Here is a 22531-nt window from a genome sequence, read left to right as displayed (position 1 = left end):
AACTATCTCATCCTCTGTGGTCCCCTTCTCCTCCTGCCTTCAATCTTTCCCAGCATCAGGGTCTTTTCCAATGAGTCAGTTCTTCGCATCAGGTGGCCAAAGTATTGGAGTTTCAGTTTCAGCATCAGTCCTTCCAATGAACATTCAGGGCTGATTTCCTTTAGGATGGACTGGTTGGATTTCCTTGCAGTCCAAGAGTCTTCTCCAACACCACAGTTCAAAAGCTTCAGGTCTTCGGTGCTCAGCTTTCTTTATAGTTCAACTCACATCCATACATGACTACTGGAAAAACCATAGCTTTGACTAGACGGACCTTTGTTGGCAAAGTAACGTCTCTGCTTTTTAATATGCTGTCTAGGTTGGTCACAGCTTGCTCCAAGGAGCAAGCGTCTTTTAATTTCATGGCTGCAGTCACCATCTGCAGTGATTTTTAGAGTCCAAGAAAATAAAGTTTGTCACTGTTTCCATTGTTTCTCCATCTGTTTTCCATGAAGTGATGAGACCAGATGCCATGATCTTCGTTTTCTGAATGTTGAGTTTTAAGCCAACTTTTTAACTCTCCTCTTTCACTTTCATCAAGAAGCTCTTTAGTTCTTCTTCACTTTCTGCCATAAGGGTAGTGTCATCTGCATATCTGAGGTTATTGATATTAAGTGTTTCTCATGATGTGCTCTGCATATAAGTTAAATAAGCAGGGTGACAATATACGGCCTTGATGGACTCCTTTCCCAAGCTGGAACCAGTCTGTTGTTCTATGTCTAGTTCTAACTGTTGCTTCTTGACCTGCATACAGATTTCTCCAGAGGCAGGTCAGGTGGTCTGGTATTCCCATCTCTTGAAGAATTTTCCACAGTTTATTATGATCCACACAGTCAAAGACTTTGGCATATTCAATAAAGCAGAAATAGATGTTTTTCTGGAACTCTCTTGCTTTTTCGATGATCCAGTGGATGATGGCAATTTGATCTCTGGTTCCTCTGCCTTTTCTAAATCCAGCTTAAACATCTGGAAGTTCACGGTTCACATACTATTGAAGCCTGATTTGAAGAATTTTGAGCATTACTTTGCTACCGTATGAGATGAGTGCAATTGTGCGGTAGTTTGAGCATTCTTTGGCATTGCCTTTCTCTGGCATTGGAATGAAAACTGACCTTTTCCAGTCCTGTGGCCACTACTGAGTTTTCAAAATTTGCTGGCATATTGAGTACAACACTTTCACAGCATCATCTTTTAGGATTTGAAATAGCTCAACTGGAATTCCATCACCTCTACTAGCTTTGTTCGTAGTGATGCTTCCTAAGGCCTATTTGACTTCTCATTCCAGGATGTCTGGCTCTAGGTCAGTGATCACAGCATCGTGATTATCTGGGTGGTGAAGATCTTTTTTGTACAGTTCTTCTGTGTATTCTTGCCACCTCTTCTTAATATCTTCTGCTTCTGTTTGGTCCATACCATGTCTGTCCATTATTGTGCCCATCTTTGCATGAAATGTTCCCTTGGTATCTAATTTTCTTAAAGAGATCTCTCGTCTTTCCCATTCTATTGTTTTCCTCTATTTCTTTACGTTGATCACTGAGGAAGGCTTTCTTATCTCTCCTTGCTATTCTTTGGAACTCTGCATTCACATGGGTATATCTTTTCTCCTTTGCCTTTAGCTTCTCTTCTTTTCTCACCTATTTGTAAGACCTCCTCAGACAACCATTTAGAGTTTTTGCATTTCTTTTTCTTGGGGCTAGTCTTGATCACTGCCTCCTGTACAGTGTCATGAACCTTTGTTCATAGTTCTTCGGGCACCCTCTATCAGATCTAATCCCTTGAATCTATTTCTCACTTCCACTGTATAATCATAAGGGATTTGATTTAGGTCATACCTTAATGGTCTAGTGGTTTTCCCTACTTTCTTCAATTTAAGTCTGAATTTGGCAATAAGGAGTTCATGGTCTGAGCCACAGTCAGCTCCTGGTCTTATTTTTGCTGACTGTATAGAGCTTCTCCATCTCTGGCTGCAAAGAATATAATCAATCTGATTTCGGTATTGACCACCTGGTGATGTCCATGTGTAGAGTCTTCTCTTGTGTTGTTGGAAGAGGGTGATTGCTATCACCAGTGCGTTCTCTTTGCAAAACTCTGTTAGCCTTTGCCCTGCTTCATTCTGTACTCTAAGGCCAAATTTGCCTGTTACTCCGGGTATCTCTCGACTTCCTACTTTTGGAAGTCAGTGGCAAGGATACACAGAAGAAGAGGTGGCAAGAATATATAGAAGAATAGATGAGGTCAAAGAAATGTGGAGGTGGGTTGGCAGGGAAGGCTGATCTAGAAGGGTCTTAGACCCCCAGTAAAGAACTGGTGTTTTCTTCTGAGTGTGAAGGGAAGCTGCCGGATGGTTTGAAGCAGTGAATAGACATGATCTGTGTTTTCCCTGGGAAAGCTCGAGCTGTCTCCTTACCCGTTTGGCAGAAAAACGGGTAGAGGAGCTATGTAAATCTCCTTTTCCCTCTTTGGGGACAGAGTGCTGAGTTGGGTCTGATGTGCTGTCCTCAGGTCTCTGGGGGTTGTGGCTCCCCAGTAAGACCTTCAGACACCGGGTAGACCCTGGATTGGCTTCCTGCTGGTGTCCTAACAAACTGCACAAACTGGGTGGCTTAAAACAACAGAAATTTACTGCCTCACCGCTGTGGAGACAGAAGTCTGCAATCACAGTGTTGGCATGGCTGTGATCCCTCCAGAGGCTCCAGGGGTGAATCCTTCCTGCTCACCTAGCTCCTGGAGGCCCGAGGAGTTCCCTGGAGGGATACATGTGCCTCCTTCCGATCTCTCCTCCATCTTCACTTGGCCTTCCCCTCCGTGTCTGTGTGCCTTCTTCCTTCTGTCTCTTATCCTTGGATTTAGGTCCCACATCCTAACCAATCTCAGCTCAATGTTTTAGTACCTCTGCAGAGACCCTTTGTCTAAATTAGGTCCCATTCACAGGAGCCTGGACATAGGACAGGAACATATTTGGGGAGGCATCATTAAACCCACTATAGACCTTAAGTACTACAAGGAAAAGAAAAAAACTGAGGATAGCCGTGGAAGAGAAAAAGGATTTCCATGAAACCGCCTATGTGTCTGGGTACCGGCCAGGGTATGCAATTACACATCCATTCTTCTTCACACGTGTATTGAGTGCCCACTGTGTGTTACACACTGTGGGGCACTGAGGATTTTGCACTGAGCAAGGCGCAGTCTTTGCACGCCTGGAGCCCTCGGTAGAGCAGACAGCATGCAGGTGCTGGCGCACAGTAGGGTTTCCACACAAACTCCTTTCCTTCCTGCACCTTACTCCGCTCACAGCTTCATTGAGAAACAAAAACAGGTGTGAATGAGATCACCATTCCTAGTGGTTTATTGTGAAGTTCTAGTACCACATGTGTCATAAGAGCTCAAGGGAGTCAGAAGCCACAGAGATCCCAGGGAGGGGTGGCTGCAATGATGGGTAAGATGTGCAGGGAGGTGGGGAGTGGGTTCCAAGCCGGAAGGACAAGGTGGACAAAGGCAGCCACCACGGGTCATGACTGACACAGAGCGTTTCAGCAGAGACGAGATGTATTTAGAGAGAAGGCGGGCGGGGGTTGCCAGGTTGGGATGATCAGATTTCATTAAGAGGGAACAGTTCTTGGGAAAGTTCCAAATGAAACAAGGTATAATCTTCTCTCTGTTTACACAGTGGTTGCTTTCCAAAAAAAAAAAAAAGTGTATATTAATACCCTGCAAAAAAAAAAAGATGTTCTGCTTATATGCAAGACAAAGTTCTTTACTAGGCTCAGATAACTTATGAACAGGTTTTTACCTACCTGCCCCTGTGAATGCCAGTGGAACTGGGGACTGGCAGAGTACTTCCTCATTGCACTGCGATCTGAAAGTGAAAAAAAAGTGAAAGTGAAGTTGCTCAGTCGTATCCCACTCTTTGTGACCCCATGGATTGTAGCCTACCAGGCTCCTCTATCCATGGAATTCTCCAGGTAAGAGTTCCAGAGTGGGTTGCCATTTCCTTCTCCAGGGGATCTTCCTGACCCAGGGATCGAACCCGGGTCTCCCACATTGTAGGCAGACGCTTTACCATCTGAGCCACCAGGGAAGTATTATGGGGGGCTGCCCACAAATGCCAAGACTGCCCCCCAATCTGCCCCTGGAGATTTCCAAAATGCACTCCCCTCCTAGGGGTGTGGGTGCCGCCCTGCTCAGGGCCTCTCAGTGCCCGTCTCTAATTGTTCGGTGCCCAAGTGGGGCGCACTCGCTGGAGATCGGCCGGCCCGCGTCTCACCTCCTCTCTGGTTGCAGGTTCCATGCAGGTGATGAACAAGACGCGGCGCATCATGGAGCAGGGCGGGGCGCACTTCATCAATGCCTTCGTGACCACGCCCATGTGCTGCCCCTCGCGCTCCTCCATCCTCACCGGGAAGTACGTTCACAACCACAACACCTACACCAACAATGAAAACTGCTCCTCGCCCTCCTGGCAGGCACAGCATGAGAGCCGCACTTTTGCCGTGTATCTCAACAGCACGGGCTACCGGACAGGTGAGCCAGGCTGCCGCGGGTGGGCGCATGCGCAGACTGGGAGCCACCGACGTGGTACCCAGTGCCCTGCCTCGAATCGCTGCCTTTTCCGCTGTGGTCCTGTGCTGCAGGGCGGGGGAGGTCCCAACAACTTTAATTTAAAAGCTACACCTTGTCTTCCAAATGCGTTAGAAGAATAGATTTATTTGCTTATAGAGGGGCTTGAAAGTGACCTTTTCAACAGAATTTGAGGTGGTGTTTTTTTTTTTTTAAGTGAGCCCCTTTAAAATTTGAAATACAGTAGAGAGGCCATGAAGGACCCGGGCAGGAGCGTGAGTTCTCTGTGAATTGTGTCATTTAAGCCGCTGGGGACTACTTCATTGACTTAAGGCCATCAGCATGGAACAAGCTTCCAGAACAACACTGGGGTGAGACAAGGGGATTAAAATTGGCGTGAAGGATGGAGAGGCCCCTGCGCGGGGACTGCGGCCGCACTGCAGATGGCCGCGCACTGTTCGTCTACACCTGACCGTCTGCACTGCCCAGGGTACTCCATCTCCTCTGCCAGTGGGTGCCCACAGTGTTGCGTCCTAGGTGGAGAGTAAGTGAGACTTCCTATCTCTTTATCTTGCAGGAGGTACTATGGTAGGTTCTGGAGACTCACCTGCCCCCTGGATGGTTGCCTGAGGCAAAGGCACAATTACAGTCGCTTACCTCCAGCAACATTGCAAAATCCTCCAAACTCGATTTAATTTGCTTTAATTTAGAAAAATAAACAAACACTCCCCACATAGAGTAAGGAGCCAAGGCAGTTGTGAAATCAGATATTGTGACTCAGGTGTCGTAACCCCAGGAAATTGTGCTCAAGCTACAAGGGACTTGTTTGGGCGGGAGTGACAAAGAGGATCGGATATCTCCATTTTGTTCATTCATACATCCATTGAAGACACTTAGATTATTTCCATATCTTGGCTGCTGTAAATAATGTTGCAATGAACATGGGATACAGGTAGCTTTCAAGTTTGTGTTTTCGTTTTGTTTGAATAGATACTCGAGAGATGGAATTGCTGGATCATGTGGTGGTTTTATTTTTAATTTTTGAGGAGCTTCCAAACTGTTTTCCATAATGGCCATACCAATTTACCTTCCTACAATGAACAAGGGTTCCCTTTCCTCCAAATCCTTTCCGACACTTAGTATTCTTTGCCTTTTTGATAACTGGTGTTCTAACAGTGAGACTTCCCAGGTGGCGCCGGTGGTAAAGAACCCACCTGCTAATGCAGGAGACATAAGAGGTGCAGGTTTGATCCCTGGATAGGGAAGATTCCCTGGAGGAGGGCATGGCAACCCACTCCAGTATTCTTGCCTGGAGAATCCTCCTGAACAGAGGAGCCTGGCGGGCTACAGTCAGGCTTACAGAGAGTTGGACACAACTGAAGCAACTTGGCAGACAGCACATTCTAACGTATTGAGGTGATATCTCATTGTGGTTTTGATTTACGTCTTTCTGATGATTAATGATGTGGATTTAGATGTACCTGTTGACCATCTGTATGTCTTCCTTGGGAAAAAAGGTCTGTTCAGATCTGTTGCCCCCTTTTTAATTGGGTTGTTTTAGTTTTTTCTATTGAGTTGCATGAGTTTTTATGTATTTTGGATATTAACCCCTTATCAGATGTAATGATCTGCAAATATTTTCTCTTATGTGGTCGATTGTCTTTTCATTCTGTTGTGCAGAATGTTCCTCTGCTGTGTTTGGTGTCGTCCCACTTATTTCCTTCTGTTTTTATTGCCTTTGGTGTCAAATTAAAAAAAAAATCATCACCAAGACCCATATCAAATGATGATTTCACATCATATGTTCCAAGTCTTTAATCCATGTTGAGTCAACTTTGCTTATGGTGAAAGATAGCAGTTCAGTTTAATTCTTTCACATGTGGCTATCCAGTTTTCCCAGTTCCATTTATTAAAGAGACTATCCTTTCCCCATCATATATTCCAGGCTCCTTTGGCGTAAATTAATCAACCATATATGCATGGATTTATTTATGGACTTTCTAATCTATTTCATTGATCTATGTCTGTTTTTATGCCAATACCATGCTGTTTTGGTTACTGTTGCTTTGTGATATGGTTTGAAATCAAAGAACATGATGCTCCAGCTGCGTTCTTATTTCTCAAAATAGCTTTGACTATTTGAGGTCTTCTGTGGTTCCATATAAATTTTAAGATTATGTTTTATGCCTCTGTGAAAAATGCCATTGGATGGTCTAGTGTTTAGGACTCCATACTTCCATTGCAGGGGCACAGGTTTCATCCACATGGCATAACCAAAAATGAATAAGTAAACAAGATAAATAAAATTTGTAAATAATAATTTTTTAAACTGCCATTGGAAATTTGATCGGGATTGCATTGAATCTGGAGATTGCTTTGGATAGTATTGACTTTTTCTTTTTTTGGCTGCACCAGGTCTGCATTGCTTTTGCACAGGCTTTATCTAGTTGTAGTAAACGGGAGCTACTCTTCATTTCAGTATGCAGACTTCCCATTGCAGTAGCTTCTCGTTGCAGAGTACAGGCTCTGGGCACATGGGCTCAGTAGTTGTGACTCTGGGCTCTAGGGCACGTGGGGCTCAGTAATTCTGGCATGCAGACTTGGTAGTTGTGACTCGTAGGCTCTAGAGCGCAGGCTCAGTAATTGTGGTGCATGGGTTTAGCTGCTCCGCAGTATGTGGAATCTTCTTGGACCAGGGATCAAATCGTGTCTCCGGCATTGGCAGATGGTTTCTTATCCACTGTGCCACCAGTGAAGTCGTAATATCAACATTTTAACAATATTAATTCTTCTACCCCATGAGCATGGAATACCTTTCCATTTATCTGTGTCTTCTCTTTCCTTAACTGAAGTCTTACTTTTTAGGGCAGAAGTCTTTCATCACCTTGGTTAAATTTATTCCCAGATATTTTATTCTTTTTTGTGCAATTGTAAATGGGATTGTTTTATTAATTTAACTTTCTGATAGTTTATTAATGTATAGAAACTCAACAGATTTTTGTGTATTGATTTTGTATCCTGCAATTTTACTGAATTAATTTATTAATTCTAACAGTTTTGGTGGAGTCTTTAGGGTTTTCTATGTGTAATGTCATGTTGTCTACAAATAGTTTCACTTCTTTATGACTGGGATGATTTTCTTTCTTTCTTTGCCTCATTGCACTGACTAGGATTTCCAATACAATATTGAATAAAAGTGGTGGCAGTGAGTTCCCTTGTCTTGTTCCTGATCTTAGAGGAAAAGTTACCAGATTTTTGCTGTTGAATATGATGTAAGCTGTGGGTTTTATTATGTTGATATATGTTCCTCTACAGTCACTTTTTGGAGAGTTTTCCTCATAAATCGTTGTTGGATTTTGTCCAGTGCTTTTTCTGCATCTCCTGAGATGATTTTTATCTTTCATTTTTTAATGTGGTGTGCACATTGATTGATTGGGGGATGGTGAACTACCCTTGCATTTCTGGAATAAATCCTACCTGATCATGATATATAACACTTTTAACGTATTATTGAATTCAGTTTGCTAATGTTTTGTTGGAGATTTTTGCATTCTATGTTCATCAGAGATGTGGGCCTGTACTTTTCTTTACTTGTGGTGTCCTTGGCTGATTTTGGTATCAGGGTAATGCTTGCCTTTTAAGATGAACGTGGAGTATTCCTTCCTATTCTGTTTTTTTGGAAGACTTTTAGAAAGGCTGGTATTGACTGTTCTTTGAATTTTTGGTAGAATTCACCTATAAAGCTGTCTATTCCTGGACTTTTGGGAAGTGTTTGATTATTGATTCAACCTTCTTTCTAGTAATTGGTCTGCTCAGATTTTCTATTTCTTCGTCAGTCAGTGTAGGTAGAAACTATGTTTCTAGTTACAGTTCTCTAGCTGGTCAAACTTGTTGGCCTATAATTGCTGAAAGTAGTCTTTTATGGGCCCTTGTATTTTTGTCAGTTGTAATGTCTCCCTTTTTATATCTGATTTAACTTATTTGAATTCTCTCTTTTTTCCTGGTGAGTCTAGCTAAAAGTTTTACCAATTTTGTTTATCTTTTCAAAGAACCGGTTTGTACTTCCATCGATCTTTTCCATTGTCTTTTTCGTCTCTATATTTCATTTATTTTTGCCGTAATCTCTATGGTTTCTTTCCTTCTACTGACTTTGTTCTTTTTCTGGTTCCTTGAATTGTAAAGTTTAGGTTGTTTATTTGAGACGTTTTCTTGTTTCTCGATGTAGGCGTTAATCACTTAGAACTGATTTTGCTGCATCCTGTATGTTTCCGTGTGTCGTATTTTCATGTGTCTCAAGTTACTGTTTCTAATTCTTTAGATTTCTTTAATTGATTTGTTGTTCAGTAGCATGTATTATTAGCATGTTGTTTAGTCTCCATGTATTTGTGAATTTTCCAATTTTCTTCTTGTAATTGATTTCTAGTTTCATACCATTCTATTCGAAAAAGGTGCTTGATAAAGTTTCCGTTTTCATAAATTTATTAAGATTTGTTTTGTGGCCTAACATATGATCTATCCTGGAGAACGCTTCACGTTCACTTGAAAAGAATGTGTATTCTGTTGCTTTTGGGTGGACCATTCTGTGTGTGTGTGCTAAGTCTATCTGGTCCACGTATCGTTTTAGACCTATGTTTCCCTGTGGATTTTCTCTCTGGATGATCTATCCATTGATGAAAGTTGGGTATAAAAGTCCCCGCGATTATTCTATTGCTGTCTATTTCTCCCTTGCGGTCTATTAATACTTGTTTTATATGTTTAGTGAAAGTGAAGTCGCTCAGTCGTGTCTGACTCTTTGCGACTCTATGGACTGTAGCCTACCAGGCTTCTCCATCCGTGGGATTTTCCAGGCAAGAGTACTGGAGTGGGTTGCCTTTTCCTTCTCTATTATATGTTTAGGTATATATGTTTGCTGCTGCTGCTGCTAAGTCGCTTCAGTCATGTCCGACCCTGTGCGACCCCATAGACAGCAGTCCACCAGGCTCTGCCGTCCTGGGATTCTCCAGGCAAGAACACCGGAGTGGGTTGCTATTTCCTTCTCCAATGCATGAAAGTGAAAAGTGAAAGTGAAGTCGCTCAGTCATGTCCAACTCTTTGAGACCTCATGGACTGCAGCCCACCAGACTCCTCCACCCATGGGATTTTCCAGGCAAGAGTACTGGAGTGGGGTGCCACTGCCTTGGTGCTCTTAAATTGATCAGAGACTCAACTGCCTTCTGTTTCTCCTTATCTCCCACTGATGAGAAACAAAGTCACATGAGCACACGTGATGGCAAAAGAGTCTTTATTCTGGGTGGCCGTTTGGCTAAACATTCTGTTACTATGGGAGAAAAAGAAAATGAATACTAAGGGAAGATTAAAGTTACAACCTTAATGATAGTTCTTAAGTCATTTGTATATGTAATACTGTTTTGAATAAAAGAGGTTAGCTGGAATTGTAGAAGACTGAAACCAGAAAAAAGCATTCTTTAAGTGGACCAACAGTTCATTTAAATAGAACTTTTAATGTATTTAGTTAAGTATTTTATCTTGAAAAAGTGAACTACACAATTTTGAAAAATAACCTTATTCTATGTTGTATTCTAACAGTGTTTAACAAAGGTTATGTTATAATTGTGGTTAGGTTATGGGTTGATTCTTTAATTAGATGAGTTGATGAAGTGTCAATTAGAGGCAGGGAGGGGGATAATTTGTTAAACAAATTTAAATGATAGCACCATTTGATATCCTTTATTTCACCTTCTATTTTTGCAGCAAATCATACAGAGTCATTTTTGCAAAAGTATTTGAGGATTTGATGAGTTTTCCCTTCCCTGGTGGCTCAGCTGGTAAAGAATTCACCTGCAATGCAGGAGACCCAGGTTTAATCCCTGGGTTGGGAAGATCCCCTGGAGAAGGGAATGGCTACCCACTGCAGTATTCCGGCCTGGAGAATTCCATGGACTGTATAGTCCATGGGATTGCAAGAGTCGGACATGACTGAGCGACTTTCACTTTCAGTTTTTTTCTCTTAATCCCTTGACATGTGAGTCTTCCCTCTGAAGCACTGATTCCCTCATCATCATTTTCATGATTTCTTCTTCAGCTATCTCGAAGACCAGATTATTGTTTGTCAATGGATTCACACATGCCTCAGGCTGTCTTCCAGCATGACTTTCATTAATTTCTCAAAACCTTGCATCTTTCACAAGATTTGCGATTTCATTTTACCATCATCTTGCTTTGTGTTTCCCTGTGTTTGCAGTAGAGATTGACAAAGGATGAAGCGAGAGGTGCTAAGTTTAAGCAGGACAGATATAAATTTGTTCATGGATATTTCTGTGTGCTGGCTTCTTCTCGCTTTGGGGACTTGGATCTCAAATATAAACACACTTGAAAGGATAAATTGTATCTTCAGTTTTTACAAAATGTACTTAGTCATCTATTTTAGCACACTTCAGCTACCCTGACTGTGCTCACTTATATACGCACCAGCTAAAGTTATGCTGTCCTTAGAATGAGATGCCTTCAGGTCTTTGCAGAGCAGTTGAGAGCAAGGACTCTGCCTGAGTTCAAATGTGGACTCTACCACTGACTAGCTAAGTGAATTGGAATAAGTTATTTAACTATGCCTTGGTTACTTCAAGGAATAATAATGTTACTTAGCCCATAGGGTTTTGTGAGGATTAAATGTGTTAGAACAGTTATACATAGTAAACACCAAAGAAACATTGGTGGGACCTCCCTGGCAGTCCAATAGTTAGGACTCTGTGTTTCCACTACAGAGGGCATGGGTTTGATCCCCGGTCAGGGAACTAAGATCCTGCATGGTGCAGGATGGGACCAAAGAGGAAAAAAGGAACGTTAGCAATGATAAACACAGCCTCACAGAACCCACCCGAGGCCAATGTTCAGATGAATGTCACACAGTGTAAGATCATGTGATAGAAATAAGTTATACCCGTGAATCGAAAGGTAGCAGCACATGCTCGGCCTCTCTGGAAATCAGTGAAACACAGATTTAGCCAGCAGTGCGTTATCACCACAGCAAACATCTCGAGGTCCCGTCACACCAAAAGGTGGTGAGGAGGTGGGAAAACAGGAAGAGGGAGGTGGGAATGCGCATTGGCACCTACACTCTGAAGAGCAGTTTGGTGGTTTTTGGCAAAGTTGAAGAGGCATCTCCTTCCATTCAGCAGTTCTCTGGCTCTGCACCCCTTACTTCTGAGGAGGTGGTATTTGAGTTCTGCTTGAGCAAGGAGAAGGTACTTCTTGGCAATGCTTGTGGCCAGTAAATGGCCATCAGATCCAAAGAACAGAAAGCCCCCAACTCCCAAGTGATTTTGACAAGATATTGAACTTTGTGCTCCCTAAACCAAAAAAAGGGGCTTCTCAGGTGGCTCAGGGGTAAAGAATCTGCCTACCAGTGCAGGAGACGAAAGAGATGTGGGTTCAATCCCTGGGTTGAGAAGATCCCCTGGGGGAGGAAATGGAAACCCACTCTGGTATCCTTGCCTGGAAAAATCCCATGGACAGAGGAGCCTGGTGGGCTATAGTCCATAGGGTTGCAAAGGGTCAGACATGACTGAACACAGCATACAAACCAAAAAGATGCAGGTGAGCTTTCGACAGAGGCAGATTCTGTGCTTTGACAGTGTCGTCATTTTATCATAAGGCCTGAGGTCTCAAGATGTGGTTGGCGCTGAGAGGGGCCACCTGCCTCTTCCTTTGTATGATACACTAGCATTCAGTAGGATCTTCTCCCAGAATGCCCAAGTGGCAAGAGTCTTTCTGATTGGACCAACTTGAGTCACATGCCAAGCCCCGAACCAGTCACCATGGACAGCAGATGCCCTGCCAATCAGCTTAGCCCACATCACCTGGTCCTGGAGCAGCAGATGGAGTCAGTGTCCCCCTGGCACCTGTGTCCCCAAATAGAAATCAAGGGCCGTTGGATAGGATAAAGAGAAAGCACGCACTGCAGTGGCATTCACGCATTTCCAGTAGCCTGCCTTGGGCGAAACAGCAACGACCAAAGGGGAGGAATAAACACCCCTTCTGGATCTTTCTGACGAATTAGACCAGAATGCCCGTTTTCTTCTCGTTAGGGTACTGCTTTCTCATTCCACGTTGCCATCTGAGCCTGGCAATTCAGAAGCCGTTCCCCCGCCCAGCTCCTGCCATCTGGTACAGACTTGTAGAGACGTGAGCACTGGTGTTTGAGCCCCCCACCCCTCCCTCGTCATGTTCTAGAACACGCTGTGGGAGGAGGGGAGCACACCCCTCATGACCAGCCCCAGCTGTGCCGGGGCCCCTGGCGCACTCCGATTCTTTTCATTCTTCTCCTCCAACAAAACTGGATAGAGGAGGTCAGCTGGGGACCCAGACTGCTTGGCTGGCAGCCACCCTGCTTGGGCAGCCACCCTTACTTGGGCCAGGTGGGGGGCTCGGTGCCATGATGCCCACTGTGGCAGGACGCCTGGGGCGTTGGTGGAGGCTGGAGCATCCCCCAGACACAGGAGGGTGGAAAGACAACTGCTGAGCATTTGGGCATCCCTGACAGAGACTCGCTGCTGGTGTGTAAAGGGGTGTGTGTGAGAGAGAGAGTGAGCTAGGGAAAGAGGAAGAGAGACAAAGAGAGATTTTTTTCCCTGATGTGGTTTTAGGGCCACAAAGACGTGAGAGCTGGTGTTTTTCTGTGAAATAATCCTCTCCCCTCCCTCTTTCCATCACCCGGTTTTGATCTGCTTTTAGCCTCTTGCCCTGAAACCCACACGCCAGCCTCCAGCTGCCTGCCCGCCATCTGCCTTTGGATGTCACCCCGACACGTCGAACCTGGCATGTCCAGACTGACTTCCTGACCCTGTGCCTCCCTCCCAGGCACCTCTCACAGTCTTCCTTTCGGCGGTTGCAGTCGCTCGGGCCAAAACCTGAATGTCTTGTTTTCTTTCTTCCTTTCACACTCTGCATTGAGTCCATCAGCAAATCCCATCAACTCTCCCTTCAAAATAGAGCAGAACCCCCTGGCACCATCACCTGCATCTAAGCCTCCTGGGGTCCACTCTCACCTGCCCCAGCTTTCTCCTCTCTGGCCTCCCTGCCTCCCACCTTGCCCCACGAGGGTCTATTCTCACAGCAACCAGAGACATGCTATCAACCTTCATCAGATCCTGACCCACCACTCTCACTCAGGGTGGGGGCTCCCACAGGCACCTCAGGGTCCTAACAGTCTGCCCCTCTCTCCCTCACCTCCTGACACCTCACCTCCTGTTCTCACCTTCAGTCACTTCCCTCCTTCCTGTTCCTCAAGTGAAAAGTGAAAGTGAAAGTCATTCAGTCGTGTCCTGCTCTTTGCGACCCCCTGGACTATACAGTCCATGGAATTCTCCAGGCCAGAATACTGGAGTGGGTAGCCTTTCCCTTCTCCAGGGGATCTTCCCAACCCAGGGATCGAACCCAGGTCTCCCGCATTGCAGGTGGATTCTTTGCCAGCTGAGCCACCAGGGAAGCCCAAGAATACTGGAGTGGGTAGCCTATCCCTTCTCCAGTGGAACTTCCTGACCCAGAAATTGAGCCAGGGTCTCCTGCATTACCAGCAGATTCTTTACCAGTTGAGCTACCAGGGAAGCCTCGTGTTTCTGAAACCATCCAAGTAACTCTTGGCCCATTCCCATCTCGAGGCCTTGGCACTTTTTCCTTCTCTGGAGACTCCCTCCCCTCACATCTGCATGGCTGTCGCTCACTTTCCTGAGACCATCATTCAGGTATCACCTCCTCAGGGAAGCCCTCCTTGATTACCCATCCAGCAGAGGTTCCCCTTCCTCCTTTATCCCCTCACCCTGCTTTTTTAAGTCAGAGTCCTTGTTGCCACTTCACATACATTTGAACGCTGACTGTCCGATTTCCCTTGTGAAGTTACATCCCCTGCCCGCTTCCGGTTCTCCTTGCCCTGGTTCCTGCTTTATCCGCCTCCCTGGTCCTTTCACTGCTGAGGGTGCACTTTGCCACTGATGTGGCTGCTTGTGGCCCTTCTAGACTGTCAGCTCCCTGGAAGCAGGGCCGTGTGGTCTGTCCTCCCCTGCGTCCCCATGCTGGACACGGGCTGCCCTGTAGTAGCTGCTCATTGAGTGCTGCAGGACGAGTGGGTGAATCTATATTCCGTCCAGACCCAGCTGGCCCACTTCCAACCCTCTGGCCCGTTTTCTATGCTCCGTTCTCCTCTCCCGCATCTCTCCTCCCCACCCCCGCTCCTGCCATCTCAGCCGCCCCTGCACAGAGGAGAAAAGACTTAGCTTCTTCCTGGGATGCCTGCGGCCCCGGTGCAGCTGTCGGGCCGTCACAATGGCCGCCTTCTCTTGGCTTGGCCTTCCTCCTGGCTTTGCTCCCTGCTCTCTTCCTCTCCCCCGAGTGCGCACACAGCTCTCTTCTTCCCTCCGTCCAGATGCCCCCTCCATCCCCTTGCCCGCCCCTTCTCCAGCCTATGGGGGGACAGCAGAGCATCTCCGTTTGCCCCGGGAAGGAGGCCCCCCTTAAGAAGCAGGGCAGCCTTGCCTCAGGAGGCCCTGTAACCCACCTTCCCCACCATGAAAGCCGGCCATCGGTGGGGGTAGGGCAGCCTCGCCCAGGACATCCTTAGGGGGTACACATGCATCCCGGTCACATTCACCTTCAAGCAGCCTCTATCTCTGAGAGATGGTGAAGGACAGGGAGGCCTGGCGTGCTTCAGTCCATGGGGTGGCAAAGAGCCGGACACGACTTAGCAACTGAACAACAGTCTTTTTTTTTAAAACTCCAGTGTAATAGACACTCCCTTCCTCCAAGACCTTCAGACTTCAAAACATACTTCAAAACACGGGTGCAGGAATCCAGAGACTGAGGCTCTGCTTCTGACTCCTCTGTGACCTTGAGCTGAGACCTGCCCCCTCTGGGCCTCAGTTTCCCCATCAGAGCAGGGGAGCTGCCAGGTCCATGTATAATTTACTCGGTCCCTTTGCTGTGATTCCGCCCTCAGGGTCATGGGACCAGTGCCCACAGACTTGGGAGGAGAGCTGCCCCAGGCCACTGGAGGAAAGAGGAGGCAGATGGCCACACTTCTCCTCGACTTTTCAGAAACTGGGTGTGAGGTGGGTGGGGCAAGATTTCTACACTTGGAGCTCCCTGTGTCCCAGCCCGTTAGCCCGAATATTCATTTCCTGTGGCTGCTGTAACAAAAGTGCCACAGCCTGGGTGGCTTCAAATCAGAAATGTATTCTCTCACAGTTCTGGTGGCCAGAAGTTCAAGCTCACATGTCAGCAGGGCCCGGGTCCCTCTAAAGCCTCCCCGGGAGGATCCTTCCTTGCCACTTCCGGCTTCCGGTGGGTGCCAGCAAGCCCTGGCATTCCTTGGCTTGTAGCTGCATCCATCCTGTGTCTGCTTCCCTGTTGCCATGGCCACCTCCATGCGGACCCTCTCTTCACGTGGCCTTGTCCTCTCTGTGCGTCCGAGCCCAAATTTCCCTCTTCTCTAAGGACCCCAGTCTCCAGATGAGAGCCCACCCTAATCCACGGTGACCTCATCTTAACTTGATGACATCTGCGGAGACCATATTTCAAAATAGAGTCCCCTTCACGAGAACCCAGGGTTAGAGCTCAAACATGTATTTTGGGGGACCACAGTCCAACCCACAGGGTTGGGTTCTTTCCCACAGACCACTTTATTTAATCCTCATGGATGCATTAACATCCATTTGGGCTGCAGTCTTAACGTCCAGCTGGAGCAAACTCTGCAGGCCACCAGGGATGCTCAGAAGCCAGCTGCTTCTGCCACCTGGGCCGTGGGCCTGAGCCCCAGGCCGTGTGTCACCCAGCCAGGCAGCAACACGCAGAGGTCACTCAGCCCACCTCGGAAGTCACAACAGAAAAGAAAGTGTTAGTCGCTGAGTCATGTCTGACTCTGTGACCCCATGGGCTGTAGCCCACCAGGCTCCTCTATCCATGGGATTTCCCAGGCAAGAATACTGGAGTGGGTTGCCATTTCCTTCTCCAGGGGATATTCCCGGCCCAGGGATCGAACCTGGGTCTCCCACAGTGCAGGCAGCTTCTTTACTGTCTGAGCCACCAGGGAAGCCCCAGTGAAAACACCGTGAGAGGAAGGGTGACTGTGGTGGGTGAATGTATTAACTCTGTCCACCGAGAGCCTCAAGGGGCCACAAGGGAGTTTGCAGGGTGTGACCTTTGCAGGCACCTCCCCAGCCCCAACTGCCAGTCCCCTGGACGTTCTGGAGGGGTTCAGACTAGAGCCAATATGGTAGCCACTCACCACCAGGAGCTACTTAACTTTGTATTAATTAAAAATAAACCAGACTTTAAATCCCATTTCTCCATCACGCTAGCCTCGTTTGAAGTGCCTCTGTAGACACACGTAGGTGCCAGATGGGATGGTGCAGATTACAGACTGTTTCCATCACTTCACAGTGCTCTATTGGTCTGGAGAGCCTCAGAATAGAGTGTAACTCAAGCAAAATCTCTCTGGGATGAGGGCACAAGCCTTTGGGAATATGATCATTACAACAACAAAAGTAGAAATAAAACCAAAAACTGCAGGTGGTTCCGATGCAGCGTTCACCATGCCCAGACCTCCATCCTCACACAAGCCTGTGATATAGCTGTGCCCCTCCTACTGCTGTAGTGCTCCCCTGGACCCCGGGCCTGGGGCTACAGTTTTTGTACCTGCCTCTCCAAGCCTTTGCAGCCATCTGTGGCTGTGTCATAGGTCAGGGTCAGAACCAGCCACACAGGAGGCTCCATCCTGGAGCCGGTGGGTCCCACCTGTCCACAAGAAGACAGGTTCTTGTTTTCTCAGCATCTGGCACATCTGATTTGTTGGAAGTGCGGTATCCAGGTTTTTACTGAAATTGCCAAGATTTCTAATGTGGATTATTCATTCTATTTTCTAAAAAAAATTAAAAACACCAGGCAGGCCCACAGCAAACATAACGTGTGCGATGGATTCAACCCACAGGACACCGTGTTTGCAAACTTTTTTCTAACGTGGTGGTTCTCAAGGGGGCACACCTCCCAGCAGGGCTTAACATCTGTGGATGCATTTCCGGTGGTGATAAAAGTGGAGAAATGCTGCTGGCTTCCGGGACCAGGGATCTTTGATGTCCTGCTCTGCACAGGAGAAACCTGTGTAGCCCCTGAATTGTCTTGCATTCCACATGGCTTCTCAGTCTTCCACCAAATCATCATGTGAGTGGACTCTTTGATATTTATTGTTCTCTGAGCCTTGTCTGTAAGTTCATTTTATATAAAAACACTGAAAGGGTTTCTGCAGTTTTAATCCATTCTGAATTTTCCAGGAATGTGAGGATAAGTCAGTGGGGTGTATATTATACGTGAATGCAGAGCTTTTTGCAGAGTTTTTCCCCGTTGCTGGCTGTCTCACCGACGGCAGGGCCGCGTCAAGCGTGTGACGCAGTCCCGCCCAGTTTACCAGCGCGCCTGTCACGCCCCCCCGGCCCCCCCTCCCCGAATCTAGGTTCACGCGTCTCGCTGCTCCGTCCTGTCTCCTTGATGGATGTGATCGGAAATTCATGCTGAAATGTCTCTTTATTATAAACTGACTTGCTTTTTTTCTTGTGGATTGTGATTGGAACATTACATTGATTTTTTTTTTTTTGAAATGATGTGTGTCTGTAGCTTTTGTTGCCTAGAAGTTTCCCTACAGGAAAATAAGGGAGCGTTACAAAATGTTTGTCACAGAAGTGGGGCATCAGTCTAATGGTGTGGCAAACAGCTCTTTGAAGGATCAGCTTAGTGTCAGATTCCTCCAAGATGATAATTAAATATCCATTGATCGATAGTCTTCCCGGGCCACCTTCTAAGGGTTTCTTATGGATTTCCTGTGCCTCCTTTGTCCCGTTCTTTGGGACAAAACCATCGTTTATGGCTGATTCATGTTGAGGTTTGACAGAAAACAACAAAATTCTGTAAAGCAATTTTCCTTCAATAAAAAAATTAATTTAAAAAAACATAGTTTTTTTTTTAATTTTATTGAAGGATAGTTGATTTACAATGTTGCATTAATTTCTTCTGCAAAGTAACTCAGTTACACATATATCTCCTTTTCCGTTATGGTTTGTCATGGATATTGAATACAGTGGGGCCTGGTTGCTTATCCATGCTCCATATGACAGTTTGCCTCTGTGGATCCCAAGCTCTCCTTCCTCCTCGCCTGACCCCCTTGGCAACCACAAGTCTCTTCTCTGTAGCTGAGAGTCTGTTTTTGTTTCGTAGTCATGTTGATTTGTATCAGGTTTTAGATTCCACGTGTAAGTGATACCGTGTGATACTTGTCTTTCTGACTTCACCCCGTAGGATAGTCTGTAGGTCTGTCCACGTAGCTGCAAGTGCCATGATTTCATTCTTACTTATGGCTGAGTAATATCCTGCTGTGTGTATGTTCCACGTCTTCTTTATCCATTCATCTGTCGACGGGCATTTAGGTTGCCTCCACATCTTGGCTGTTGTAAATAATGCTGCTGTGAACGTAAGGGTGCATGTATCTTTTTGAATTAGAGTTTCTTCTGGGTATATGCCCGGGAGTGGGACTGCTGAATCATATGGCAACTCTATTTTTAGTTGTCTGAGAAACCTCCATACTGTTTGCCATGGCGGCGGCTGTACCGATTCACATTCCCTCCAACAGTGTGGGAGGGCTCCCTTTCCTCCACACCCTCTCCAGCATGTGTTACTTGTAGACTTCTTTTTCTGTTAATTCTGGCTGCACTGGGTCTTCTTGCTGGCTTTCCTCTAGTTGTGGCACACGGGCTCTAGGGCTCGAGCACTCAGTAGCGGCAGTGTGAGGGCTTAGTTGCCCCGCAACGAATCCGCGTGCCCTGCATTGGAAGGCAGATTCGGAACCACTGGACCACCAAGAGGGTCCATTTGCAGATTTCTTAATGATGGCCATTTTGACTGGTGTGAGGTGGTGGAGGGGACAACGGAGGATGACACGGTTGGATGCATCACCAACTCTATGGACATGAGTTTGAGCAAGCTCCGGGAGTTGGTGATGGACAGGGAAGCCTGGAGCGCTACAGCTCATGGGGTCCCAAAGAGTCAGACACGACTGAGCAACTGAACTGAGGTGATACCTCATTGTAATTTTGGCTTGCGTTTCTCTACTAATTAGTAACGTTGAACATCTTTTCATGTGCCAGTTGGCCATCTATAAGTCTCCTTTGGAGAAATGTCAGTTTAGGTCTTCAGCCCATTTTTCAGTTGGGTTGTTGGTTTTTGTTGTCGAGTTACATGAGCTGTCTGTATGTTTCGGAGATTGAGCTCTTGTCGGTCCCATCATTTGCCTATATTTTCTTCCATTTCATAGATTGTCTTTTCATTCTGTTTGTGGTTTCTTTTGCTGTGCAAAAGCTTGCAAGTTTGATTACTCTCATTTGTTTATTTTGGGTTTTATTTTGATTGCCTTGGGAGACTGACTTAAGAAAACATTGGTATGATTTGTGTCAGAGAATGAGGACAAAACCATGCTTTAAAAGGACCAGAAGGGAATTCCCTAGTTGTCCACTGGTTAGGACTCTACTTCCACTGAGGGGGCATGGGTTTGCTCCCTGGTCAGGGAACTAATATCCTGCATGCCTTGGCATACATGCATAAATAAATAAATGCATGCATGTATGTGTTAGTCGCTCAGTCATGTCTGACTCTGTGACCCCATGAACTGTAGCCCACCAAGTTCTTCTGTCCATGGAATTCTCCAGGCAAGAATACTGGATTGGATAGCCATTCCCTTCTCCAGGGGATCTTCCCAACCCAGGGATTGAACCTGGGTCTTGTGCATTGCAGGCAGCTTCTTTGCTATCTGAGCCACCAGGGAGGCCTAAATGCATACATATTTGCAGATACAGCTCGTCCGAATGGCATTAAAACCTGGCCCCAGCGCTGGCTAATGTGTGCGTGGCACCAAGGGGAGGGGGACAGGCTCCATCCCAGACTAATGAAATTTCCAGGGAACAGATGGCCCCAGTCCCCATTTGCTGAAGCTGCATGACTCTCTCAGGAAGTGGGTGGCTGAGGCCAGCATTTAATTGAAGGCCCAAGCAGCCCGTGCTCCATGCGTCGGCCAGAGCCTCGGGGTCATCTGCAGCCCAGCCGTGACCTCACCAAAAGCAGACAGGCAGAACACGGGCTGGTAAAGAGGCATGTAAACAGCAGCCCCAGCCCTCCTTCCCTCCGGGTGTCTGCTTGTCCTGCTTCACCCCAGCAATTTGCCATTCCTCCTCCCCACCTAGCAAGCTAGAGGAGGCTTTGAAAATGGACGTGTGATCATGTCACTCCCTGCTCCCAACCCTCCACTGGCTGCCCACTGCTCTAAGAATAAACTCACAGCTCCTTGGCCTCTACACCTCCCTGTCCACTTCTACCCCTCTCTCTCTTGCTTTCTCGCTGCATTCAGGCCACCTGGGCCTCTCTGCTGCTCCTCAAACAGTCCCAGGTCAGACCCGCCCCAGGGCCTTTGCACTTCCGGTGGCCACAGCTAACTCCTCGCCATCTCTCTCTATTCCTTGGGGTCTCCTTCCATCTCCAGCGTTCCTGCTGCTTTCCTGACCTCCCTGTGTCAGTGAGTCCTCTCCACCCCAACTACCCTCGACCCAGAGAGCCTGCTTCTGTTCTTCAAAGGACTTAGCCGCCTTTAAATTATCTCGGGTGGTCTTTTGTTGTTGTAATTGTTGTTTTCTCATGGAAAATCGAAATACTCATTTTCCTGACACATGGTTGTGTTTTGAACGATAATTCAGAATGTGGATTATACACCACTTGTGACATGTGTTTTTCAAGAATAATTTACATGCTCAAACTTGCTTTAAGAGTCTTTGCTAAACGTTCATCAGCACTGAGCTGATGTCAGTGAAGCATTTCTCAGGCTTTCATGGAGATCTGAGTCAAATGGAAAAATCAAAGAATCCCCTGTAGACTCTACATGAGGTTGTTCCATCTTACTACCGGAAGCCCTGTGGAAATGTGTGTAATGCCTTTGTGTGAAGCTGTGATAATTTTCTGGTGCTTTACACAACAATATGGATATTAAAAGTTTTACATTTGCTTAAAAGAGGGGAAAATTACTGATTTGTTTTCTCAGATCAGAGTAGGATTTTGGTTGGTTTTGTTGGTGGTGGTGGGGTGGTGGTTGTTTTATAAAGCAGAATAAATCTTTATTACCCAAGAGTCTTGAAAGCTAGATCATATAAAGGTACCTCTGTGAGTGTGTTCATGGTGAAAGAAATCAGGTAAAATAATGTTATCCTTGAACTGACAATCGTTTGTAACCCGTATTTCAGGTGTTTTGAACTTATTTCTCACCTGTTTTGTTCATTGCTATATCTAAGAACAGTTTCTGGCAGGTGCTGCTGCTGCTGCTGCTAAGTCGCTTCAGTCGTGCCTGACTCTGTGCGAGAACAGAGTCAGGCAGGTTTCTGGCAGGTGTTAGGTACCCAGTAAAAATTTGAGTGAATGGATGAGTCTTAGGTGTTAGGCTTGAAGTAAGCAGAAAATGAAAATAAAATGGAATTTTGATTACTCTCTGACTTTCCCAGCATTAAGAAATGTAATTGAAATTAGTTCAGGCAAATTTGGCTGAGTTTCGGTGCTCAAACATTGTCATCAGAACCCTGTCTTTTTGCTGCTTGGATTTACTTTCATTTGGGTTGGTTTTATTCTTAGGAAGGTATGCCTTTTGATGTCAAGACCCCCTTCCCCCCAACCCCCACGCCCTGCCCCCACGTCCCATCTTACCAGGGGAGTGACCCTGACTGAAAGAGAGGACCTCTTTCTGATGCTCCAGTGAAAGTCTCAGGGGACGCTTTCATTGGCTCAGCTAGGGTCATATGTCCCTCCATCACCCAATCACAGAGGCCAGGGGAGATGGGCTACCCTGATTGACCAGGCCCAGATCATGTGC

The 22531-nt window shown here is 46.4% G+C and overlaps 1 protein-coding gene across 7 annotated transcripts in view; it reads left to right on the top strand.

Annotated features, from left to right (window-relative positions):
* Positions 1–22531, top strand: part of SULF2 (sulfatase 2) — a 126092-nt gene that overhangs the window by 45397 nt on the left and 58164 nt on the right. For all 7 annotated transcript variants that reach the window (XM_019972544.2, XM_070801835.1, XM_070801834.1 and 4 more), the window contains exon 3: positions 4321–4560. In XM_019972544.2, coding sequence (XP_019828103.2) covers positions 4321–4560 — 240 coding nt within the window. The remainder of the gene's footprint in view (positions 1–4320; positions 4561–22531) is intronic.

This window comes from Bos indicus, chromosome 13 (genome assembly GCF_029378745.1).
Source record: "Bos indicus isolate NIAB-ARS_2022 breed Sahiwal x Tharparkar chromosome 13, NIAB-ARS_B.indTharparkar_mat_pri_1.0, whole genome shotgun sequence".
NCBI lineage: Eukaryota > Metazoa > Chordata > Mammalia > Artiodactyla > Bovidae > Bos > Bos indicus.
The sequence above is the reverse complement of the archived record's forward strand: the minus strand, read 5'-3'. Positions and strand labels throughout refer to the sequence as shown.